This window comes from Tasmannia lanceolata, unplaced genomic scaffold (genome assembly GCF_043159265.1).
Source record: "Tasmannia lanceolata isolate RefF3 unplaced genomic scaffold, GAP_Taslan_0.1 ptg000019l, whole genome shotgun sequence".
Taxonomy (NCBI): Eukaryota; Viridiplantae; Streptophyta; class Magnoliopsida; order Canellales; family Winteraceae; genus Tasmannia; species Tasmannia lanceolata.
The window spans coordinates 10,560,089-10,587,528 of NW_027518696.1; the positions used below are offsets into that span (position 1 = coordinate 10,560,089).

At 39.8% G+C, this 27,440-nt stretch overlaps 1 protein-coding gene across 5 annotated transcripts in view; it reads left to right on the plus strand.

Annotated features, from left to right (window-relative positions):
* The first annotated feature begins 2,816 nt into the window (after positions 1 to 2,816).
* LOC143852521 (vacuolar protein sorting-associated protein, putative (DUF1162)) overlaps positions 2,817 to 27,440 on the plus strand; it is a 133,999-nt gene continuing 109,375 nt past the window's right edge. The window contains exons 1-7 of one of the 5 annotated variants that reach the window (XR_013236781.1): positions 2,817 to 3,051; positions 3,309 to 3,386; positions 5,115 to 5,227; positions 5,374 to 5,467; positions 9,424 to 9,467; positions 9,703 to 9,771; positions 20,641 to 20,717. Coding sequence is in view for 4 of the 5 variants with exons in the window: in XM_077361923.1 (XP_077218038.1) it covers positions 2,955 to 3,051; positions 3,309 to 3,386; positions 5,115 to 5,227; positions 5,374 to 5,467; positions 9,424 to 9,467; positions 9,703 to 9,771; positions 20,641 to 20,717 (572 nt within the window). In the remaining variant the exon portion in view is untranslated. Of the gene's footprint in view, positions 3,052 to 3,308; positions 3,387 to 5,114; positions 5,228 to 5,373; positions 5,468 to 5,865; positions 5,927 to 8,075; positions 8,248 to 9,423; positions 9,468 to 9,702; positions 9,772 to 20,640; positions 20,718 to 27,440 lie in introns of those variants that run through there. The other 4 variants (XM_077361923.1, XM_077361924.1, XM_077361926.1 and 1 more) reach the window with 4 other exon arrangements.

Below are 27,440 nucleotides of genomic sequence, written 5' to 3' on the forward strand. Positions count from 1 at the left end.
TGTAATTGTGATCGTAATTCTATTATCTATGTCCCTCGTTTGGAACTGTGTCGGAGGAATGATATCCCCCCCTTCCCCCCCCCCCCCCCCCCCCCCAACGTTATCCGTTAAGTTTTAAAGGCAAAGTAAAACGTTAAAGGGGGTGAATTTATCCTCAAGCAGTGAACCATCCTCACAGAAACCGTTAAAGAGGGGGATTTTATCTGTTTTGGGAGGGGGGGTCGGGTATCATTTCCCTTGTTTTAGCTTTGTAATCATAATTATATGATCTATGTCCCCTCATTTAGATTTTTTATGGAATTATTTATACAGATTAGAAATAGTAGTTTGTCATCCTCACCTTCCTCTGGCTTATCATCGGCAGTCTGTTCAGGATTCCAAATTCAATGGTAGCAACTAAACAGTTTATCTTTATGATAATAGTAATTTTGTCCATTCTCTTATCTTAATATTAAAAAATATTATCTTAATCTCAACTTTTTCAATCTTTTACAGTGTCTACCTCTGCATCACACGGCGTGTCTTACTAAACAGAAAAAAAATCAACAACTTAGCTTTTCTGGTAGCCCTAAACATGGCTTGATGGAAAGGGTATGGGATCATTCAATCTAGCTAGGTGTTCATTTGTCCGGTGTGATGCTCGCCGTTCGATCAACAAATATAATTATTACGAGACAACAGTATGGCCCAATAAATATTTTTATGAATGAGCTTAAAGTGACTTTCTTTTAAGCATTTCTCATCTTATTAAATACCTTACTTTGAGGAACATGAAACAATTCTGTTGGGGCTCCATATTTAATGAGAGGAAAGAAAAAATGAGCAAGTAAAAGTACAGGTGGGCCTTACTTTTTCTATAGTCCAAGGCATTCTTCTGTACTTGTTATTTTATGTAGATTTTATCTCATCCCTCACATCTTTTAAACCTTTAGGTCAATCAAGTACATAAAGTGTGTATATAGTATATACATGTTTCTCTAAATAGTTTCATCTTGATTGTTATCATCTATGTAGGAATAAAAATCTACTAAATAGCTTGGGTTTCTTATTAGTCTTGTTCTTTGTTTAGGTCGTGTTTTCTACCGTTTCTTTAAGCCCTGCATCAATTATATAGGATCATCATCGAAACAAAATATCTTCGTATCATTATATTCTGTCCATCTCTGCATCCCTAATTTATTATACTTCTCATTAACCGAGTTTTATCATAATAGAAACTATATCACCTGGCATCATCAGAACATTCTATAAATGTGCACATGCACTATGATTTATTATTTAACTTGTACCTAAGTGGTCGTTGCATAGGCGTATCGAGAAATGTGTTTTGCTCCCTGAATCTTTTAAATAGAAATATCATGTTTATGCCCATTTCACGATTCATATGGCATCAAATTAGTAGCTTTAGTAGGAGCTTTGTTTAAAATGTAAATTATTATAGTCAATGCATCTCTAAATGTGTTTAATTTCTGCATCCTCGAGCTTGTTTCCTTTAAAATAAAGTTTAGTTATTTCATTTTTTTCCTGGTGTTAAAACTTCATTTTTCATAATTTTTTGCAATTGCAGTCTATTTTTGTGATTTTAAGCCATTTCCGTAAACCATTTTTTGGGAAAATCTAGAGGCTTTTTGTGGGATTAATTTTCATAAAAAGGCGGTTCTTCATGATCAATCATTATCGTACGTTTTTTTAAAATGATGAGTGAGTCAATCAAGCACAATGCACTACTAATCCATCCTTTTTGACATTTTGCTTCCTATTTCATTAAGCACGTAGTCAGATTTCACATTCATCTTTTGGAGAATACTTCCATATTAATATGAACGCCTTTATCCTTATGTTTTGACACTGATTCATTGACGCCGCATGGAGGTGATCAATGGGAATGAAGTGCAGCTAACTATATTAATTCATCGTAATTATGTATTTATGATTTTTGGGCTATTTATAGGTTAAAAGTTGCAATGGGATATATGGTGGCTGAAACAAGAGCAATGCTAGTGTGACCCTAGATATAAAAAAGTATGGGTCGAATCTGATAGCCTGCTTCTTATTTGTATCATTAGAGGTAAAAATAGATCCCCATCGCACATTCATTATACAGTAAAAGAAATAAGAGATATATTATCTTCTATAGCTTTTTTTCATCACTCATATCTGCAGGGAAGGCAATCCTGTTGCAGATAGTTTGGCAAATTATGCATGCGATACTGGTATCAACACTGTCTATTAGGATTGGACCAGCATTCCAAAGGAAACCAAAGAAGCTGCGAGATGCGACCAAATGTATAACGTTTAGTTATTTTATACGAGAGAAGTGTTCATGCGCAGCTGCGCAGGGAGTTACCTGTGCGTTAGTGGCTTATAAAGCCACCGTCCTCCGCTTTTATCTTTTATTCCTACCAATAAAATTTAGGATTCTGCCCGGCTTCCTTGATAAATTCCGGGTTAAAAAAAAGTTACAATTGAATCATATAACTACAAAAGAGGACTGTGGTCTTGCAACCTATGGTGCCCCTTGAATAGTATCTTTTTAAAATATTAGAGAGAGAGAGACCCTTAATTAAGGGAAATGATATTTTCCACCCCTCTAGCGGATAAAATCCGCCCCTTTTAACGTTATTCGTTAGGTTTTAGGGGCAAAGAAAAACGGTAAGGGGGGAGGGGGGAGGGGGGGTGAATTTATCCTCAAGCAGTGAACCATTCTCACAGAAAGGGGGATTTTATCCGTTTATGGGGAATATCACCCCCCTTAATTAATCACTTTACCATTGGCTATCGTGAAGCAGAAGCAAACATAGGAGTGCCATTATCGAAACAAAGTAAACCACGCATCATTCAGTTTTTAATCTCAGCGTCGAAACTTGCAAAAAGGGCCATTTTGGTTCCGGTTAAAAAACGCACTCCTTGTTTGAATTTTAGAAACCCTAGATGCCCTCCTTCCTCTCTCAGCAATGTTCGAAGGGTTGGTTCATCAATTGATCACTGGTTATCTTGGTGGATACGTAAAGGACATCCAGAAGAAGCAGCTCAAGATCGACGTATGGAAAGGTACGGAGATTCATTCTCAATTGTTCGCTTTAGGTCGATTTTGGTTTGAGAAGAATCTGCAGACAGAAAAATAGTTGAGATTTCATGCTTAGGGTTTTTCTTGTTGGTTTTCTTTATAGAAGTTAAGTTAGTTTGAATTTGTTGTGCCCTTAGGGTTTTTCTTGTTGGTTTTATATAGTTTTAATTCGTTGTGCCCTTAGGGCTTTTCTTGTTGGTTTTATATATACAAGTTAAGTCTGTTTGAATTCGTCGTGCAGAAGAAGTATTACTGGAGAATGTAGAGCTAATTCTCGAAGCATTCGACTACCTCCAATTGCCATTTGCATTAAAGCAAGGTATTGAACACTGGTTTTGTTTATACTATTTTGATTACTTTAATCAGCAATCGGCCTTTGTAGTATCTGGATAATGCCGAAATCTATATATTTCTCCTTCATTTGAAGAATTGTCATGTAAATCATAGCCTATAGGAGCTTGTATTAAACATGCATTGGACAATCCAATATAAGTTTTTTGGTTTAGTTTATACAAAATTGCAAAAAAATAAGAAAAATGTGTCGAAAATAGTAATAAATAATAACTCCTCTATTTATCTATGTTACACATAATGGGAAAACTTGGGTGACCTCTGGTTACATAAAAACTCATAAATGTAAAGTTTTCTTTAACTATTAAATACCTTATCTATATATGTAAATCTCTTTATAGCTATTACTTATCTTATGCAAGTAAATATCTCCATAGCTATTAACTACCTTATTGATGTACATTTCTTTATGATTTTTAATACCTCACAATTTTAACCCCTCGCTCTATTTCTACCTCATAAAAATCTAATCATAAAACACGTGTCTTTCGTGTAATGTCCGTGCATATCGGATGTTTTCTTGGTACATGAATGTGACATAAATACATACACATGAATTATATGCAGAAATACATTTGGGCGATAGGGAATGGGAGATCCACACGTTCTTTATATCGTATGTGCAAAAAACCTGCATGGTTGTAGGTTTTACTTAGTTTGATGAGCATTCAAGTTTGTTTCCTACACTGTTTTACGGAAGACTGGTTTTCATTCATTGGTTGGCATGGTAAATTACCATTCCATGCAGTGGGTTTGATGTATCTTCCATTCAATGGTGGCTTTGGGGATCATCATGGTTTGATCTTCCTAGTAAGCATTGGATTAGATAAGATCTTAGTCCCTCTTTCATGCTTCGTGCACCTTATAAAGTCATTGCATTTTACTACGTACTGTTCGCTGTTCCGGAATGCCAATTTTGCACAATCATGGTTTCTGAAGTAAGAATTTCAGAAATTTACTCATCGTAGGAAGTTTAAATAAACAATTTTTTTGCCAGTAAGAATGTAAATCACGTTTCAGCTTCTAATGGGTTCAAAGTTACTGCTGCCAGATTTTGTTAAGTAATTTTTTTTGAAATTTTTTCCTAAGTAATTATAGAAGAGTTTTTTAGAACGTTCATTCTTTTCATGTGTTTAATGATTAAGTTGTAGCAGTAGTTTTATTATAATCCTTTAGTAGTTGTGCTTCCCTTCGGTACTCAAGTGGATATCAGCCTCCCGGTTTTTACAAGCCTCCGCGTGCATTTATCACGTCACATAAGTGATGTGTTCTAGCAAGATTTGTACCAAGAAGTTCTCCATCTAGCTCAGCACGGCATGTTTAATGCTTTCATAAAAATACGATCTCCTCCAAGTCCATTGATACTAATTCCTTGCATGGTTTTAAGTTTCCACTGAAATCGACACAAAACGACCGAAATCTATCATTTGCATATGTTCCCATATGTTTATTTGATTTTATAGGATTTCCACTAAAGTTTCTAACTGAAACTGAAATGTTTCTGTTTTTGTGGCAACCGAAACCGAAATTTTAAACCTAGATTTCTTGTTGACTTAGTTGTTTTGCAATGAAAGCATGTCCCTTGCCTTCATAAATTATAGTAATGAAAGCATATTGTCTTTAGTTTTTATATATTTATCTTTCCTACTGCACATCTAGATCCGTGGCCATCTTAATTTTTTCCTACAATCTACAGGGAGGGTTGGGAGGTTGAGCATTAAAATTCCATGGAAAAAGCTTGGTTGGGACCCTATAATAATTGTTTTAGAGGATGTCTTCATATGCGCCTGCCAACGAGATGACAATGAGGTGCGTAATTCCATTAGAGAAAACCTTGCCTGTATTGGTTTATTTGAGGGGAACTTCAGAAAAAATTGAAAAAATTGTAGTGAATTGTGGGTCAGAATCAGGTCATGGAGAATCTAATAAATTAATTTTTGTTCTGTCTTGGATAGTGGGGTTTGGATTCAGTTGAAAGAAGGGAATTAGCTGGGAAAAAGGCAAAGCTTGCGGCAGCAGAGCTAGCAAAATTTTCAAGGCGTGTATGTGGTGGGTTCAACAAGTTTCAAACTAGTATTGTAATCTGTCCTTATAAACATCTTGTGATGTGTGTATCAAGTTTTTAATTGACAGAAGGTGAAATCTATGGCTTTTAACTATATTATCTGATCTCTCTGATTGGTAATGAACAAGACCGGTGTTTGGTATTACTTTTTTACTTGCATAAGGTTTAGTGGGATGCATAATGCCTTACACATCCCCGCCATGTATTGAATATATAAATCACATTAAATAACTTGACGTACCTTTTAAATGGTTGGGATCTCAATCACTTTCGTGTATTTCTTAATGTGTGTATAGTGTCAAAATGTTTATTTTGATTAGCAAGTCATGATTTGTCACTTTCTCTGATCCACATTGTGCTTGTGTAAACTTATTTTTTGCAGAACCCGTAATTTATCAAGGAACCCGAGCTGGCACCTTAAATTTTTTTAATATAAGAAAAAGGTACAAGAGGGGACATACCAATGTACATCTGAATTCAATACCAACGTACATCTGAATTCAAAAAAATTCTCAACTTACGTACGTCGAATACTTGTTATACCTAAAGCATCACATTTAGCTACACCTCTTGCTCTATTAGGAAGATCTCTCCAAAATCTGAAGATATTATTACATTTATTATCGCAAGTATGATTGGCTAAAGAATCGGTAACTGGATTTACCTCTCTGTAGGCATGAGACATCCATGGTTTCAGCTCAGCTATAAGCAATATAAGATCATGCCAGTAAAATTTTATGGAACAGGGAGGGTCCTTTTTTGTCCTTAAGTTAATCAACTAACACCTTGTTATCATACTCGATCCAAATCTTATAAAATCCTAGCTTTTTGTAGAATCTTAAGCCATCGAACATCATCTTGCTTCCGCTTGCATGTTAGTTGCAGTATTGTAATAATAAGAAAAAGCAAAGACGACTTTACCACAATAGTTTCTCATAACTTCCCCACTCCCAGACACATCAGAGTTGCCTTTGGAAGCCCCATTCGTGTTTACCTCTATCTCACATTCCCTTGGTTTTGCCCGAAGCTACTTTCTATACCGTAATAGGATTAATGAGTTTAGGGAGAATAGATATTTTTTCTAAGAGCACAAGCTTCCCAGTTAGAGCAATCAATTTTTTTCGTCTCATGGAGGAAGGAAGTCAAACCACTCCAAATCCAATATGTATACCCCTGATCTAGCGAGAGAATCAGCTTCATCATTTGCTGATCTCCTAACATGCCTAAAGACAATAGAAGACCCTGAAGTCAAGTCTGAGATCTTCTCAAAGAAACTAAGAAACCTCCAAGGGGGAGCCACCAATCCCGATAGGCACCTTATCACATTCGAAGAGTCACCTTCCACTATCACCTTATCATACAGATCCATACCCAAATGCTTGATTCTTTGGAATGCCGCTTTGACATCCGCTTCAGTCGAATCAGTTATGCCAATAGGTCCTGAAAAGGCCCACAAAGTCGATCCTAAAGAGTCTCTGCACAGACCTCCAACACCAGCCGGTCCCGAATTTCCCAAACTAGATCCATCAAAATTGACTTTGATAAAATCTGCAGGCGGGGCTTCCCACCTGTGAATAATCAGAGGTTTTCTTTTGACTTCAAAACAAACTATACGCCGCCCCTCCCAAAGGTCAAAAGCCGAAACAAATCTAAACAACGGCAGAGTTTTAGCCCATGATATAGCTAATGCTATAATTTTCAAATAGAGCCAATAAGAAGATTTAGCTACTCCCTCAAAGACCCTTGAATTCCTTTCTTTCCAAGTAACCCACCACAATGCTAGGAGACACATCTTCCATAATACTTACCCTTTCTTTTTCCAAGGTACAAACTCCCAACTCTTCATTAACTCAGGAATCGATCTAGGAAACACCCAACAAATACCAAACCTTGACAATAACAGCCCACAAATCTCTCTCACCAGCCTGCAATGAATAAAAAGATGGTCAATAGACTCCCCATCCTCTAAGCATAGAGGACAATGATCGACTAACCACATGCCCCTTTTTCTAAGGAACTCAACAGTCTGAATTCAACCACAACACACTGCCCAACTAAAAAAACTAACTGAGGGGGGACAATGATACTTCCAAACCTTGGCTGAAAGGGACTCACCACTAGAAGGTACCAACTGAAAATAAAAAGATTTTACCGAAAAAAACCGGAAGGGTTCCAAATCCATATTCTTCTATCAACCTCACATCTTTTGATATAGCAACCTTCTAACAATTCTAACGCCGGGGAGATCGACTCCAATTCTCTATCAAAGAAATTCCTCCTAAAGCAAGGGCTCCAAATCACTTTATGACAATCCAGTCAAAACATTCACTCACATGAGCATTCTTATTCGACGCTACCCTGGTAGAGCAATCAATTGATTGCTCACTTTCTTCTTGTAAGAGTAATTCATAAACTACCCTTAAGAAAGTCGTACGATCAGTATATGCATGCATATGTTAAAGAAAAGGAAAAGAGCTCCGCTCTACTTTCCAAGCTCTATTTCATTCTGTTTGCCTTAACCACATGGAACGTAACAGTGGGACCTACCCAATTGTTGAACCAAGTAATTCATCTGCTCCCTTTGTCCTGCAGAGTTTTGGTCCTTGCACCACGCTTCCACCTGCTCAATATGCTAACTTGCACAACTTTATGTGGCACAGTCCTATTCTATGGCAGAAATGAGTGGCCAATGGTTACCTGCCATGCTAAGCTATGAAACCAGGATCCTTCAAAATGGGTGGACTACTCAACTCAGCAAGATACAGTAAGGACCAAGGACTAAGGACTAAGGATAAGGTTGTGGGATACGTCTGTGTTGTATCCTCATATTTGGCTTTTGCTGTTGTCACTATTGTTTAGGTGCTGGTCTCTCACATACAGACAAAAGAAAGATGACATTTTGAGCACAAATCTTATTTATTCTTTTTATATTTCTCATAATAAAGGAAGTGAGAATCCTAAGTTGTAAATGATCCCTTATTTTTATATTCCGCACCATAAAGTAAAATGAGAATCCTAAGCTAGAGAGAGAAGTCCCTAGGAAAGGAGGTGCTGATTTGTTGTATGAGAGAGATGTGTGCTTTTCAGAACTCAAACCACATTTGGTTTAAACTAGCTTAACATTTTCTTAAAGAATTCTTACCTATATCCCACTTTCACATAGTGTGGATCCTTTCAGTATCTGTATCCTAAGATTTTGGAACTTGGAGCCCGTAGTATCCGATATCCGCATCCGTATCCATATAACAAAGATGCCTTTTTATTTTTTATGTAACGAAGATGCTTATTATTCCTCCAAATCCTAATTTTCTTTCACCCCCTACTAATTACTTCCTTAGAATATATTTCCAGTTTCCCCCCCGTCCGGTTACCTTCTAGACCTGCAAACAGCAACTCTTTGTAGCCCCCTATAGCTCCCACCGTATTTTCTATCATACTTGGTTTTGACTATCTATCTTATTTTTGTGGAAGAACTCCATTTTCATGGATGCTCCCAGCTTCGTATACTGTTTGGTAAAATTATCTCTTTTCAAAATGATTATAGACATGGCATACTTACATCTGATGGTTCTTTCTATGATGCTAAAGCCTTGGGAGGAATTTACTATAAGATTTGTACCACTTGAGCATCATTTCAGCAGGCATTTATTGTTGAAAGCTCAACTTTTTCGGTAAAATGTTCACCATTTACATATAGTTTACGTACTATATTTCCATTTTTTGAAATCATGGTTATATGGATGCCGTAGAGTAATTTTTGTAATTGGATTCCTTACATTTATTACCAATTTACCAATCTCGCGTGATATTTATGATATAGTGACATTTTTGATGTCTAAACACTGGAAGTTTCCATTTAGCAGCTCAGTGATTTGATTCCTATCTAATGTTGCATATTTGCTGCTTAAAAAAATTCTGACTTGAGGTTCGTTTATGCCAGACAATCAGGCTGGGCAATCATTTATTTCATACATTTCGGCTAAGGTGATTTTTTCTTCCATTTAATCTTTAATCGTGAAAATATTTGTTCAGGCTTAGAAGATCTATAAATCCTTCTGTTTGAATCCATGAGTTTTATCTGAGCAATGTTTTGTTTGTTACCTTTCTTTCTCATGTTGCTGGTTCAGGTTGACTAGGAGATAGTGAATGCCTTGCTTTTAATTGGGAACTTTCTTTCCATGCTACTTCGCAGCTCATGTAACCTTGTTTTTATCTACAGATTCTTGACAGCATCCAAGTGTCCATTCGGGATGTTCATGTCCAATATACTGATAAGCAGAGTGAATTGGTATTAAATTGGCTTCCTGCCATTACTCCGGCTCTTACTCCATTTTTTTCTTGTTTGGATGTACTGAGTGCAATATTTGTCTTTTGCATGAATTTCCTACTAAGCTTAGCCTCTATGATTTAGCTGACACTTTGAATTTAATGCCGACACACGTGTCATGCCGTGTCTGTCACGACATGTGTGTCCACATGCGTTGACACTCCTTTGTACACTTTTAAATGTACTACTGGAAGTGTTAGCCTTAATGAGGGCGTTTTTGTACGGTGTCAAGTGTGATATTCTGTTTTATTATTGAATATTATGTTTACCTCTTTTATTATCTCTTCTTTTATTGTAAACTCTTCTTTAACTAATATTTGTTGTTATGTCCCCTCTCCCAAACAAGCTCTTGTCCTAATGCTATATTCATTGTATCATATTGATCTCCCTTTTTCATTGTATATTGGAGACAAAAGAGAACTAGATTCAATTGATGAATACATTATTTGATTATCTCATGTTTGTTTTAGATTATAGTTGATTAATTATTAAGATATATTAGTTTGTTAAATGAATAAATACCATATTTATATTGTTACAAATTATGATAGTAATCATTCATTTTGTATGTAAGTGTCGCCATTTTTAGATTTTTAGATGTTGCAATGTCAGACGACTCGTATCCATGTCGAAACACGACACACGAATCCATATCCACAAATCATGATTTTATATACTTTGTATTTTAGCTGTTTCCCCGTTTTTAATTTTAGGGGTTTGCCCTGTCTGACACTTCGTGTCCGTGTCGACACGCGACACTCGTGTCCGTGTCTACAAATCATAGCTTAGCCTTATATAACTACTTCTCATGTGATCTATCATGTTTGTAGTGCTGCACTGCTGATCGTGGTCCATAGAATCTGTATTCTTTCAAAATTTGTTTCAATTTTGCAAGGTTGTTTGATCATGTGAGGTCACCTTTTATCTATGAAGCACGGGTATAGGTACGGGTGCGGGTAGGACACGACACGGGTACACGGGTATGTGATTTTCGAAAAAACCCGGGTGTGGGTACGTTCGGGTACGCCGAATATAATAATATATTTTAATATTTTATTATATATTTATAAAAATTTAAAAAATTAAAAAAATAATAGGAGAGCAATCAAATAACAATAACATCACTAAAATGGAAATTTTTAATATTGCTCTTCATTTCTTAAGTGATTAAGTTTCAGTATTCCATATTTCATCATAACATAAAGCTCCAAAATACTAAATACATCATTCTTCATTAGAAAAGAAGTTCGTCGCCTCATCTCCAATATCATCCTCTACATCGTCGGTAAAAACAATGGACTCCAACTCCGGTTCATCCAAAGAAAGACTAACAACTTCAAGTACCCCAACATCTTCAAAGGAATCCAATGTATCTCCATCTATGTCCCACATCTTTGTCTCTCCTTGATTATATTGTGGAGATCGTCTTGATAGAAGGCGAAGATAGCTATGAACAAAAATCAAATCTTGAACTCATTGTGGAGTTATCTTGTTTCTCTTGAGAGAATGCACAAAAAAGTAAGTGCTCTCCAATTCCTCTCGGCACAAGATGAAGATGAAGGTTGCATAAGAAGCTTTAATGCTATGCTTTGAAGTATAGGAGCACATTTACCATGGATGACCCACCATTCATGAGGCTTGATAGTGAGTCGTTCATTGATGGAATCAATGTCATTGAATAATCCGGACTTCATAGAGAATTGGGCAAACTCCACATTAGCCCTCGTGCGATCCTCGGAATTGGGGAAGTACCTTTTAAAGCCCTTTACCCTCTCCGTATAAATTTCCGCATCCTTATGTGGAGGCACCCGACTTGAATCCTCACTAAGCCATTGTTCACTATAATACCTTTAAGAAAGAAAAACTTAATTTAGTTTTAAGTTTCAACTTTCAAGTTAAAAGTAAGAAATAAACATTGACAGCTACTAATCCAAATAAATTTAAAGTCACCTATCCTTGGATTCATTGAATGAGCCAAGCAATGAAGTGGAGTGTTGCTCTTGTTCCAACGATCAACAAGAATTTTATGCACGTCATAAAAGGTGGACTCCTCTTCTTTCCTCTTTCCTTCCTATATATTGCCGCCTTCACTTTCTCTATCATGGTGTCCCACAAATCATAAACCAAATGAATGCAAGGCGTATCCGTGTCAAACTCTCTAAGCATGCCATATATAGGGGATGCAAATGAGAGTATGTAGTCGATAGAATCCCACCATATGTCATCTAACATCTTGTTTTTCGCAAACCTTGCTCTCCCCACATCATCCTCCCTATAACAACTCTATTTGTCACTTATCACCATTGGTTGAAGACCTTGCTTTAAGAGTTTGAATCTGTTAAGTATGATAATAACACTCGCAAATCGTGTCTCCGCCACGGAAAGCAACTTCAAAGTATTGAACTTGTTGAATATGGCTAATCTCATGGAATGACTCATTATGAAATTCTTAATGATCATAACATCTCCCGAAACATTCGTGATCCAACTACATTCTTCAAATGTATTTTGATTTGTTTCTACATTCTTTGACGCACATATGTTCTTCAAAGCAAGGTTGAGGGTGTGCACCACACATGGGGTCCAAAAGATGAAGGAAATTGTGCCTCAATAAGTTGTCTGCCGCCTTGCAATCTGGGGCATTGTCGGTAATTACTTAGACAATATTTTCATGCCCAACCTCTATAATTATCTCCTTCAATAAGTTGGCAATGAAATGTTTGTCCTTTGTCTCCCCCAAACAATCTATTGCCTTGAGAAACATAGGCCTACCGTTGGTTACCGTCATGAAGTTAATGAGATGCCTCATTTGTGAGTCGCTCCATCCATCACTAACAATGCTCACCCCTTTATCCTTCCATGTATCTCTAAGAGGTTGCAACAACCTATCAACATTTGCCCCCTCTCTTTGTAGTAGAGTTGTCCTTAGCAAATTGTATCCCGGAGGCAAATAATTGGAAAGTGCATTATTGGCGGCATTCGAGTATGAACTCGTGCAGTGCGGGTTCCTTACTAGGTGAAATGGCAAGCCACCGGAGTAAAACATCCGAGCAATCTCGGCAAATAGTTGATCACGGGCCGCCATGTTGAATGCTTTTTTAATAGCACTCACACTTCCACTTGGACCACTTGTCTTGCTCCTCTTTAGATCAAAACTTGGACGGACAAACATACTACTCGTGCAACCCAATGATCCACTACTTGATAATGGCGGCAATGGCACTCTCTTGGGCGCATTTTGCTTCATAAGCTCCTTGAATTCTTCTTCCAACCTTTGCATTGCAATTAGATCACTTGCTTTCACTTTAAGACATGCTCCGATTCCTTGTCCGGCTATCTTCAACAAGTGCGCCCTAACCCTTGTGTAGGAGCTACTGAAACTCTTATGACAATAATTCCATTGCCACCGCACATTCCCTCCACCTTAGGATCTTTATCAAATCTACAGACATGCCTCCATAAGGGCTTCGAGATATCTTCATCACTAGAAGGTGCATGTGCGGCACTACTAGCCCCGGATGAAGAAATTCTTATAATTGAAATCTATTAAATGAAAGAACAAACACAAATTTAGTAAGCAAACCCAACAATCTCAAATAAACAGGGCTTGTAGCCCTAAGTTCCTAAATCCCTAATTGTGATCCCAACATAATTTTGACTCCAAAAATCAGTTTTGGGCTCCAAATTGGTTGTAACAATCCCTAACAAGGCCTAAACCCTAAGCCCCAAATTGAGAGAGAGAGAGAGAGAGAGAGAGAGAGAGAGAGAGAGAGAGAGAGAGGTGGGGTGGGGTGCCGGTGCCGGTGCGCTTGCAAATGGAATACGTGCTTACATTTTTCTGCTTGGAATACGTGCTTACAACAGAAAGAGAGAGACATAGCGACAAATCAGACACGTATGGGGTGCGGGTGAGCTCGGGGTACGTATCGGGTACGCACCCCAAGCCGGGTTTTTTAAAAAAAAAAAAAATACTATTGGGTACGTGTTGGGTGCGTTGGGGGTCCGCACCCGTGCGCACCTGAGTTAGAGATGATGAGTCGAACGACGAGTGCATCATCATGCAGAACCTGCAATCCTTCATAATCTTTGTTAGAAAAAGAAATGACTTCGTTGACCTTTAAAGAATCCATCCGAGCTTTCTTTGATGGTGTTTCAAGAGAAAGTATGCGCTCGGCATATGCACGTCGACCAGCTGTAGTTGGACCTCCTCCTGCTGCGGGTCCTCCGGCAATAATATTGATTCTACCTGCGATATTAGGGGGTTGCTCAGGGTCGGGTATGTGGTGACGGGGTCGATCCCCACGAACCTTCCGAGGAGATATATGATGCCTAGAGGTACGGCGACAACTTCTTGAACGGTGCCTACTTCGAGAACGTCGAGGAGAATGGTGCCGACTCTGAGAGCGGCGCGATGGGGAACGATGACATACTTCCGACCGAGGATGAGGTCGCTCGATCTTGAGTGGATTTTTGAGATAATGATTTAATTGGCCTTCTCCAACCAATTTTTCAATCTGTAACCTGAGGTGATGACAATCGTCTGTATCATGACCATGATCTGAGAGGAACTCACAGTATTTCCCAGTAGTACGCTTCTTAGCGGCCGTCTTCATCTTCTTTGGAGTGACTAAAATACCTTGATCTCTTATTTCAAACAGAACATGAGATAAGGGTACCTTCAAAGGAGTGTATCCCAATCTTTCAATGACAGGAACCGCATTCCGACTCACTGGTCTGTCTTTTGCCTTCAACCTATTCGATGCTTTAGGGTCTTCTCCTTGACTTTCACTAGGGCCTGACTGATCTCTGTTCTGGTCACGGCCGCAAGCGTCCTCCGCCTGGATGAACTTGTTGGCCTTAGATGCAAGCTCCTGAAAAACTCGAGGTGGTTTTAAGGTGAGATGTATTTTCAGGTTCTGATCAGTAGTGGTATGCGTCAATGCTGCTACTGTCATTTGAATGTCAATCTTGACAATCTGGGATAGTTCAGCATTGAACCTAATCATGAAATCCTTTAAAGCATCATTCTTCCCTTCATGAATGGCGAGGAGGGCATCTGCTGGGTCATGGCGATACTGATTATTGGCGAATCGCGTAGTAAATTGTCGATTGAAATCGTGAAAAGAACTGATTGAGTCAGCCTTCAAATGTAAGTACCACTCGCTGGCACTTTTCCTTAGCCTTCAAACGTAAGTCCCGGTCAGCTTTTTATCTTGACAATCTGGGATAGTTCAGCATTGAACCTAATCATGAAATCCTGAACTATCTCAGATTGTCAAGATAAAAAGCTGACCGGTACTTATGTTTGAAGGCTAAGGAAAAGTGCCAGCGACTGGTACTTACGTTTGAAGGTTGACTCGATCAGTTCTTTTCACGATTTCGATCGACAATTTAGTACGCGATTCGCCAATAATCGGTATCGCCATGACCCAGCAGATGCCCTCCTCGCCCTTCATGAAGGGAAGAATGATGCTTTAAAGGATTTCGTGATTAGGTTCAATGCTGAACTATCCCAGATTGTCAAGATTGACATTCAAATGGCAGTAGCATTATTGGAGCATACCACTACTGATGAGAACCTGAAAATACATCCTTACTTAAAACCACCTCGAGTTTTTCAGGAGCTTGCATCTAAGGGTAACAAGTTCATCCAAGCGGAGGACGCTTGCTGCCGTGACCGCACCAGAGATCAGTCAGGCCCCAGTGAAAGGAAAAGAGAAGACCCTAAAGCATCGAATAGGTTGAAGGCAGAAGAGAGACCAGTGAGTCGGAATGTGGTTCCTGTCTTTGAAAGATTGGGATACACTCCTTTGAAGGTACCCTTGTCTCATGTTCTGTTTGAGATAAGAGATCAAGGTATTTTAGTCCCTCCAAAGGAGATGAAGACGGACGTTAAGAAGCGTACTGCTGAGAAATACTGTGAGTTCCACTCAGATCATGGTCATGATACAGACGACTGTCATCACCTCAGGTTACAGATTGAAAAATTGGTTGGAGAAGGCCAATTAAATCATTATCTCAAAAATCCACTCAAGATCGAGCGACCTCATCCTCGGTCGGAAGTACGTCATTGTTCCCCATCGCGCCGCTCTCGGAGTCAGCACCGTTCTCCTCGACGTTCTCGAAGTAGGCACCGCTCAAGAAGTCGCCGCCATACCTCTAGGCATCACCGATCTCATTGGAAGGTTCACGAGGATCGACCCCGTCACCACACACCGACCCCGAGCAACCCCCTAATATCGCAGATAGAATCAATGTTATTGCCGGAGGACTCGCGGCAGGAGGTCCAACTACAGCTGGTCGATGTGCATATGCCGAGCTCATACTTTCCCTTGAAACACCATCAAAGAAAGCTCGGATGGATTCTTTAAAGGTAAACAAAGTCATTTCTTTCTCTAACAAAGATTATGAAGGATTGCAAGTTCCGCATGATGATGCACTGGTTGTTCGACTCATCATCTCTAACTACGACATTGGAAAAAATTTAGTCGACGCCGGTAGCTCTGTAAATGTGCTGCATGTTGGCACATTTCAAGAGATGGGTCTAGGCGAGGACAGGTTGGGCACGGTCGAATATTCTATTTATGGATTTTCTGGTGCATCGGTAAAGATCAACGGCAAAATTGATCTTCCTGTTACATTTGGGACTTATCCTCTCCAGAGGACGATCATGATGACCTTTTTAGTTGTCGATGTACACTTCGCCTACAGTACCATCATTGGAAGGCCTGCGCTGAATGATTTGGGAGCCGTTGTTTCTACGCCCCATCTTAAGATGAAATTTCCGACCTAGAAGGGTGTGGGGGAGGTCAAAGGGCATCAGACGGTGGCCCGGAAGTGTAATGTTACCAGTTTGAAGGGGACTAATGCCTCGGAAGAAAGTTTCACTATTGATAGTCAAGATCCTAGTGACCGAGCCTGAACTATTAGGGGAGAGCCGGTTGAGAAGCTTGACTCGATCTCCATTTCCGACGTCCATCTCAAAAGAACTGTTCGAATTGGCTCTTTATTAACAGGTACGTTACATACTGATTTAGTGAATTTTTAAAGAGCTAATGCCAGTGTTTTTGCATGGTCTGCTTTTGACATGCCGGGGATATCTCCCGAGGTTACCGTTCGTAAATTGAACGTGAACCCGACTTATAAGCCTGTAAAGCAAAAGAAGAGGAACTTCGCGGTAAAATGACAAGTTCACATTAAGACGGAGGTCGACAAGTTGTTGCGAGCAGGATTAATTAAAGAGATTCAATACCCAGAGGGGTTGGCTAACATGGTAATGGTTAAGAAGGCCAACGGCAGTTGGAGGGCCCGTACGGACTTCACGGACTTAAACCGTGCTTGTCCGAAGGATCCTTTCCCGCTGCCTCGCATAGACCAATTGATCGATGCCACCTCTGGGCACGAACTCCTCAGTTTCTTAGATTCATTTTTCAGTTACAATCAAATTAAAATGTACGAGCCAGATATTCCCAAAACTTCATTTGTCACTGAACAAGGTTTATACTGTTACACAGTCTTGCCTTTTGGTTTGAAGAATGGGGGTGCTCCGTATTAGAGACTCGTCAACAAGCTTTTCCAGAAACAGATTGGAAGGAATGTGGAGGTTTATGTTGATGATATGTTAGTCAAAAGTTTGAAGGCCCAATGGCACATTGAAGACCTCCGAGAGACTTTCGCCGTATTACACCAATATCAAATGAAGCTTAACCCAGCAAAGTGCGCCTTTGGTGTAACCTCGGGAAAGTTCCTGGGTTTTATGGTCAGTCAAAGGGGTATCAAAGCCAACCCAGAGAAAATTCAAGCTATTCTTGACATGGAACTAGGGCTGCAAATGAGCTGAACCGAGCTTTGGGGTGTTCGGGCTTGGCTCGTTTAGTTTTTATAAAGGCTCGTGTTCGGCTCGGCTCGTTTAGTTTTTGAAAAAGCTCGGCTCGGCTCGGCTCGTGAAATATTCGAGAAAACTCGGCTCGGGCTCGGCTCGACTCGTTAAGTGGAACGAACCGAGCTTAAGCTCGGCTCGTCTCAAGAATGTTAAAACATACATTTGTGGGATTTGAACCCAAGACCTCTCTAAATCCAACGCCTTAACCACTCGGCCAAACTGTCATTTGTGATAAACAACCCACATTCTTTTATTTTATATATAAAAAACAAACATAATCTAAGCTTTAAAACTCGGCTCGGCTCGGCTCGGCTTGTTTATGAACCGAGCCTAAAAAGCTCGCGAGCTTTTCCGAGCCGAACTATACCAAGCTCAAGTTCGGCTCGTTTATTTGGCGAGCCTAATTTTTGGGCTCGGGTTCGGCTCGTTTAGTAAACGAACGAGCCCGAGCCGAGCTTTTAACGAGCCGAACCCAAACATGTTCGCGAGCCCGCTCGGTTCATTTGCAGCCCTACATGGAACCTCCATCCAAAGTTGTTGAAGTCCAAAGGCTAACTGGGCGTGTTGCGCCCTCAGTCGTTTTATGTCCAAATCAGCAGAAAAGTGCCAACCCTTCTTTAAACTCTTAAGAAATTTACAAGAGTTTGAATGGACCCTTGCATGTCAGGAGGCATTTAACTCTTTGAAACAGTATCTACAGACCCCGCCTGTATTTACCATGCCCGAGCCAGGAGAGGATTTGTTCCTCTACCTAGCCCGAGTCAAACGGTGGTAAGTGCTGTTTTGGTCCGCCAGGAAGGGAAGTAGGAGCATCCGATTTACTATGTTAGTAGGATTCTTCATGGTGCTGAAGTCAGATACCAGAGTATTGAAAAGTTTGCCTTCGCAGTCATTACAGCAGCTCGGAAGCTCCGACCGTATGTCCAAGCCCACACCATTGTACTCTTGACAGATCAGCTGTTACGAAAGATTCTCCAAAAGCCCGAAACGTCGGGTTGATTTATAGCTTGGGTCGTCGAACTGGGAGAGTTTGACATACAAGTCCGACCCCGCCCGGCCATCAAGTCGCAAGTCCTTATAGATTTCATCGTAGAATTCACCGCGTCGAGACAAGACTCGGAGGAAGAGGAAGTTGGTCAACAAGTAGAAATCAATCCTCGACCCGATGATAGTCCGCAGGCCGCAGTTGAACCACGAGAACAAGAGACAGTCGCTTGTCCTTGGATACTCCATGTCGACGGCTCGGCTAGCAAAGAGGGATATGGGGCCAGTGTAGTTTTGACTGGTCCGGATGAATTTTTGGCAGAGTATGCTCTACGAGTTGATTTCAAAGCTTCGAACAACGAGGCCGATTATGAGGCCTTGTTGGCAGGATTGACCCTAGTTGCGGAGTTGGGAGCAAAAAAAGTAAAAGTTCACAGTGACTCACAGCTGGTGGTGGGGCAAGTGAATGGGTTTTACACAGCCAAAGAAGAAAGGATGTAATACCTAGAAAAGGTTCGCGAAAAATTGGCAGGATTAAAAGATGTGGAAATTGTACAAATCCCGAGGGGAATGAACACCCGGGCGGACTCTCTCTCCAAAATGGCTTCGGAAGAGGCATTCAATTTCGGTTCTGTCTACACCAAAATTTTGCTCCGCCCGAGTATAGAAGAGAAAGAAATAATGCAAATTCAAGAAGGATCCAATTGGATGGATCCTATAGTGCGGTACTTGAAAGATGGAATACTACCTGTTGACAAATTGGAAGCCCGAAGGTTAGTTGCGAGATCGGCCCCGTACATGTTTAACGGAGCAAAGTTATACAAGCGTTCCTACACGTGACCGTACCTCCGATGCCTATTGCCATTCGAATCTGATTATGCTCTAAGAGAGGTGCATGAAGGAATATGCGGCGACCATACGGGAGGTAGGACGTTAGCACGAATATTTCTGCGGGATGCGAAGGAATTCATCAAAAAATAATACCTTTGTGAGGAATTGTAAGGTTCAAAACATGGTGCATAACATGATACTTTGCTGTGCTGATACTCTCGACCCTTTGGGGTCACCTTGTATTGTAACTATGGTTTTAAAATTCCATCGAAATTGACACAAAACGACAGAAATGTTTCTGTTTCCATCCCAACTAAAATTCATACCGAAGCTGAAATGCATCCGGAAACCAAAGCCATAAGTGTACCAGTAGTATACTATACCCCTATGTGTTACATAATTATATTTTTATGAATTGCATGTATACTTTGGTGTATGTATTATGTATAAATATTTAGATGAATTACATGTGAAATGTGGTATGTACCGATATATTGATGGTAATGGAGTGCAATGTGACCTTTTTGACGGGTCAAGTGACTTCTCTTCACACCCTTTCATTTGATTGAACTTGTATGTTTCAAATTTGTTGACCTTCAGCCAATGAAAGTTACTTATGAGTTTCATCTTGCGCCCCTTTGACCCCTGTATATGTCAAGTGACTTGTCCATGACTTGGTCTAATAGCCAGTGAGTCTAGTCTGTTGGCTTAGACCCATCACCGAGTTGACTCGTCAACATGGCCTATTGAAATAAGCGAGGGTGCCTCAAGTGACTATCTGATATGACGAGCAAAGGTGCAGTGCTGCTCATGCACCCTTGGACTCGTTGCACTATGCACTGCATCACATGGCGTAATTTCTCAAAACTTAAAGGTAATTCAAAGGTTATACCTGAAATCTATGCATATAGATTATCAAAATTCTGAATTTCAAATGAGATAAAATGCTGTATGTTCTAGGCATTCAGAACCTATTGTAATGGTAGCCATGTTATACCACAAAATTACTTCTGGTAACTTCTAGAGGTGATATCTGTTGTTTTATGGTTGAAATTAACTTGAGTTTTGGTCTGCTGTAAATTTACATTTTTTGTAGTAAAAATTCGTTGTTTACAGTTTGTTAATGCTTTCAGGCACAGTTCACGCTCGGTTTAAGGTTTTCTAGCCTTACAATTATGACGGATCCCCGACATAAGCAGAATTCTGTTGGGTTTGTTTTAACTCTTCTCCCATTGTACTACATACGTAATTGATATGAATTTGTAAACTTCTTTTGTTTCAAACATAGTTACCATGTTCAGATTCGGGAATATTTCTGTGAGGCGAATGTTCAAGAAGTTCAGGAAAAGCTTGATTTTTTTTTTTTGGAAAATCTCGAGCATGTTTTCCCTTTTAAAAGATATATATGTTTTCTATGTTTATATATTTTCAATAAAGTAACAATCAACTTGCATAGTATAGCAGTTAAAGTGCATCCTTTTTTTCTGATTAGGCTCATTGGTTTAATTCTCATTGGATGATGGTTTTTTGTGAGATAATCTGTTTCCTCATGAAATTAGAAAATTACTTCTTATCTGTAAAATCCCCATTTTATTTGGAAATAGCTTGTATTTTTCAATAACATAATTTTTACAGAATAACTGCCAAATTAGGAAACTATGGTTTAAGGTGTGAATGCTTTTTTTTTTTTTGGGTTATATCACTCAAGCCTTCTTTATTACGTGTTCTTGGACTCCACAATTGGAACTATAGCAAATAAATGATGAATTATTGTTCTTTGATATGTAGGATGTGGGAGTGCTCTTTCAGAAGAGTATGAATTGATGGTCACTATTGGGTCATGTGTTCTTGATACTTAATGTCTTTGCGAAATGTGAAATTTTTTTTACGGAGTTGACCTATTATGTTAGTTCCTCCGTGTTTTCTTTTTGTTCATGTAAATCTTATGCTATATGGCTATGCTGCATCAGTACAACTAGTCGTTTCCTGGCATCGAACAGTCTCTTATCTTTGGATTCAAAAAGCACTTCAGTCGCCTTTTTTAGTAGGGGGAAAGGCGGGGGAGAAAGAAGCGGATCGGTGGCATCGGATCGAGGAACGGATGGCGGGGATGAAAACTCCTCTCTACCCATCCGGAGGGAAGGATCATGCTCAGTCTTAGTCCGATTCTGTCGCCAGTTCAGGTGGGGCGATTGTTGGAATTTGACACGGGTATCGAGTGTCAGATTCGACAAACCTCAAAAAGAAAGATCTGTGGATTAGCCAAAATATTTTAATCAATTTCAAATTTGATTTTTTAGATATTAAACAAGTATTATCATTCAAAAATAATAATAATAAACAAGTATTATATTAAAAAATTTAGTAGGCCCAGTCAATATAATGTTTTATTTTCATATAAAAACGTACTTATAGGATGGATAAACCTCAAAACATGCAGTAATAATAAAGTTGTGAGGGTAGTAATATAAAAAAGGATAAAGGTTAAAAGTGTCTAGAGACTGATCTACGTGTAGAGGCCTGATCTAACTCATCTTCTTCATGTTCAATCGACTCCCCTTCTTTAAAAGATTGCTTATGTAAAGGAGGTGACTGGTTTGGCATGGAATCACGCCTCTCTTGTCGTCGTCTCATGCTTTGGATTTCCTGCATTTAGCACAATTTGACTTTCTATAAGGTGTTCAAGCAACTTAGTGTAATACAAATTCCTTGAAGCAATCACAACAAACAATCTATCCCAGCCAGTCTCATTGGAATCTCTAACTGCTGAACGAGCCAAGTCAACAAAAAAATGTAGCAAGAATCGGACCGTAGGTGGGCAGCAGCTTGATACCACTTGATGTGAGTGGCCGCGGAAGCGATTTTGCCGATGAGCCTGTAGATCGGACCTCTGATTGCACAAGGATGAAGTTTCTGACTAGATCTTCTGAAGTTTGTATTTTTTATAATTTTTTTTATAATTTTAGTCAAACATCCAACATGCAATAGCATTGCAAATGACTTCTGATTCTAGTGGTCAAAGGCAAAACATGCAGAAACTACAAGATCTTTTCAATTGCAGACAACTGGAGAAATGGAGTAAGTGAACATGCAAACTTCCTAGGGAGGTTTGGTGCAGTATTTTAGGGAAATTTGGGATCTCTTGGTGTTTCCCAAGGATCTTATTCAGGTGTTGGAGTGTTGGAAGCATAGTTGTAAATTCCGTTTCGGTCGCCATTTCGTTTTGGCCACCGAAACGGAATTTCGGTGGGATTTCGGTCATTTCGGTGCATTTCGGTCGAAACTTTTCGTTCACACAAAAAATATATTAAAAAATATGAGAAAAATCCAAAAAAATAAAAAATCAATAGAAAAAGATGAAAAACTAATAAATAGTCCAAAATATGTGTCCCAAAAGGCATATTCATTACTTAAACACATAAAGTCTTGCACAAGTGCAACTGATAGTCTGATACATAGAAAAACATTAAAAAAAAAAGATACATGAAAATGAAACATAGACAATAGCTAGTAGCAACAACTCTCAGTCATCATAACCCGGATGATCATACTCAATGTCTTCTTCGTCGTCGTCGTCGTCGTCGCCCCCGCCGTCATCACCACCTGGACCACCAGTATGGACATCTTCTTCAAGAGGCATGAGAAAGTCGTCGTTGTCGTCCCCGGCCCCAACCACAACAGTAGGTGCTTCAAGATTTTCCCACCCAATGTCTTCCGGCGTGAATATGACATCTTCTTCTTCTGCAACCCAATCCATCATGACATCCAGATGGTCTATGCTCAAAAGGTCACTAGTGGTAGATGATTTCCTCAACAAGTCCCTGAAAAGGAAAACATTAAGTTTAATCAATGTCAAAGGTTAAACTTAAAAGCTTAAAGTGATGAGGTGAGAGTTGAAAACATTATATTACGTTGTATACCTTTCTCGAAACTTAAGATTGTAATGGACAAACACCAAGTCATCTAATCTCTGGTGCTCCAACCTATTTCTCTTTGCAGAGTGCATGTGTTCGAAGGTGCTCCAATTCCTTTCACACCCAGTCGCACTGCAGGTTTGACTGAGAATTCTGATCGCAAATGTCTGTAATTCTTCCACGTCACCTCCGAATTGATTCCACCATGCAACTGTAAAGTAACAAATAGTAAATCATTATTTGTTGAGAAACTGAAAGTTAAAATGAATTATACTTAATTAAACAAAAAACTCAAATATACCTGGTCCCAACTTCGTTCGGTTGTGGATTGCAAGCTTCATTCCAAACATACCCTTAGCCTCTCGATAATCCTCAATCTGATTGGTGATGAGGTCTTGTGTACCTTCATCAGGTACCAGTCGAGTGATGCATGCCAACAAGCCTCTGGTTACTTCACTGTGCCTAGAGAAGGTAGGAGTGAAAAAGAGAGCAGGGTTAAGAAAATATCCTGCTGCATGGAGGGGACTGTGGAGTTGCCTATCCCATCTTTGGTCGATGATCCTCCAGATGGGATTGTAATCTGATTTTCTCTTCAACCTCTCCTTGATGTTCTCTTTGGCCTTATCCATAGCCTCATATAGGTAACCCATCGCCGGTTTGTCCTGCCGATCTACCAAGCGCAGCACTCTCACTAAAGGCTCGCTGATGTTTAGAATGTACTTGCATTGGTCCCAAAAAGATTTATCCAACACAGTACTAACTACCCCTTCACTCAGTGGGTGTTGGACAAACCTACTAGTACTATACTCATCAGACACAAACATCTGCTGAAGTGCTTTCCGATTAAACACCAGACTTTGTATGCTAATGAAATTTGTAGCAAATCTGGTTGCAGCAGGGCGGCACAACTCCTTCCCTCCTGTGAACTTCTTCCTCATCAAATTCAAGAGGCTTCCATGGTTGTAGATGAACTTTGTAATCGTTCGAGCCCTCTCAATTGTGGTTGCTATGTGAGGAAATACAGTCGGTTTGCACAGATGCTCCAAGATGAGATCTAAGCAATGAGCTGCGCACGGAGTCCAGAAGAATGTACCAAACGCGGCTTCTAGTCTTTTCCCAGCAGCTTTGTAACTTGGCTCACTGTCAGTTACAAATTGCACCACATATTCCGGATTCACCTCTCCGACAATCTTTGCAAAGATATTGTATAATTCATCGGCATTCTTCACTATGCCAGATGCATCAACGGATTTGAGGAATATGACTCCTTTAGGGCAGTACACCAAAAAGTTGATTAGGGAACGTTGTTTGGTGTCTGTCCATCCATCTGCCATAATGCTATAACCAGTGTATCTCCACGACATCTTAATTTCCTCCAAGTAGTTGTTTACCTCATCCACTGTATTCTTCAAAATGGGACCCCTTAAAGCATGATAAGTAGGTGCCTTATAACCCGAACCCACGGCATTCACAGCGTCAAACATAGGTTGCCAGAAAGGTGAATTGGCAACGTTGAAAGGGAGATTGGCATCGTAGCAAAGCATGCCAACCGCCATGTCTCCTCTATCCATTGTTTCTTTAGTAGCCAAATCACTTTTAATGCTTGGCTGGGCTCCAGGGGTTGTTCGTGCTGCAAAGAAATTCCTGATCCCTCCTGTGATTCCCTTCTTCTTCCTTTTTGTACCACTCGGTTCTACAAGAACTTCCTTACCTCTTCGTTGAGGGACTTGAGGCAATTGTGTGCCAAGGTCTTCTTCATCCTGCTCTTCTTCTTCGTCTGGTGTGCCATAAAAACCTCCAACCTCTGCTCTGGATATGCTCATCCTAGCCCTTTCTTTTCTCTTTGCATCTAAAAGGTGCTTCATTCGATATTTTACATCTTCAGTCACTTTTTTGCATGATGCTACTTCACCAGGAACAGCCGCTAAATGTTCTTTCAAGCGGGTTATACCTCCACCCGATATGACTTTGCCACAGAATATGCAAGTTATTTTATTTCTTTGACCCGGAACCAATGTACCGTAAGACCATGCCGGGTCATCCGATCTAGCGGGTGCCGAACCAATAGAGGATGCTCCTGCAGAAGGTCCCGAACCCGACCCACTCATTCTGAAATGAAGTAGAAGAAGGGGAAAAATGAATTAGAAGAAAGAAAATTGAAACAAATTACAAAAAAATGAAGTAGAAGGGGACAAATGAAGTAAGAAATAAAAGAAAGGAAATGGAAAGAAATAAAGAGAACCTTGGGGTTGAACTTGAGTTGGAGAGAAGAAGAAAAAATTAACCTTCACTCACTTGAAATAAGCCTTTGGAAATAGTTCTTGACTTCTTGTAGTGGTAAGTTGAATGTATGCCTTCCCTTTGTTCCAAAATAGACTTGGATTGAGTTGAATAAGAGGGTAGACTTGTAGGAAATTTAGTAGAATAGATAGTGTAAGTGAAAGTAGAGAAGAGAAGGAGAATCACTTATGTGAAGGTGGAGGAAAAGAAGGTAGGGAAAATGCTATTTATAGAGTTTTTTATTGATTGTGCATTTAAAAATGACTAAAATACCCTTCCCAACAGCTATAAACGGTCACATTTTGAGGTTAAAATGGTCAAAAACCAAAAAGAGCCGTTGCAGGGGCATTGTCGTAAATTCTGCAAGTCAAACTAGCCGTTATGGACGATTTCGGCCGGAATGGAGAATTTCGTCCATTCCGGACGAAATTCCGGATTTCGGAAAATTTCGTCCGAAACGAAATTTTGTCAATTTCATTCCGGAATTTGAACGAAACCGGTTCGTTTCGTCCATTCCGGACGAAACGAAACGGTATTTACAACTATGACTTGGAAGCTATCCCCTTGGGGAAGGAAAGGCAAGATTTTATGGGGTATCTCATTCCTTGCGGTAATTTGGGTTCTTTGGAAAGACAGGAAAAAAAAGGGCAGCCCAGTGCAAGAGGCTCCTGCCATTGTGGGGTCTGGGGAGGGCTAGATGTACGCAGGCTTACCCTTGCTTTGCAGAGAGGCTGTTTTCGCGACTTGAACCCTTGACCACCAGGTCACAATGGAGCGACCTTACCGTTGCGCCAAGGTTCACCCTCTTTTGGAAAGAAAGGAACCCAAGAATTTTTAAAGGGCATGTGAAAAGTGCTTCCTTCTTGTCATCCACGGTTTTGGCACTCTCGGTTTTTTGGGCTAAAACCCTCCCTAGCTTTAAGTTTGTTTCCGCCTTTGAATTGTCGTATGGGTGGGGGGAAGTGTGTTTCTACTGTGAGAGCAAATCTCCCATTGTCCAAGATTGGGAGCCTCCGGAGAGGAGATGTATCAAGCTTAATTTCGATGGCTCTAGCTAGGGGTGTAAACGGATCGAATTCGAATCGGATATTGCTATATCCGAATTCGAATTCGTTTACAATAGTCAGTATCCGTATCCGAATTCGGATTCGACGGATAATTATTATTTGTTACCAAATTCGCATCCGACAGATATTATTCGAATTAAGATATTATCCGTATCTGTTTATCCGGATTCAAATCCGAATTCGAATTCATAAACGAATGTCTGATTTTAAATCCAAATTCGAGTTCAGATCTAATTCGAATTCATAAACGAATGTCCGAATTGAAATCCGAATTCGAGTTAAGATCTAGATCTAAACTAATGAAGGGGATTAGATCTAAACTAATGAAAGGGGATTAGATCTAGGGTTTATGTAAAGGTAAAAGGGGAAGATGATGATGATGGAAGAGATAGGGTGGTCGGATCTCCGGCAAGGCCGCCAGAGAAGACGATCAGAGCTCTCTTCTTTCTCACCCTGTTCTTCTCTCTGACTACTCTTTTACTCCACAAGAGTGGTCTGGGCAAGCAAGGAGGGGTAAAAGTCTTTTCTTTTTTATTTCTTTTGTATATTTTCTGTTTAAAGGGAAATCATATTGACACCACTATGATTTGATATTGCACCTGTCTTAGCTTGCCTTTTCTTCCATCTTTATTACGGATACGGATTCGGATATTTCGGGATAAATGGATGTAC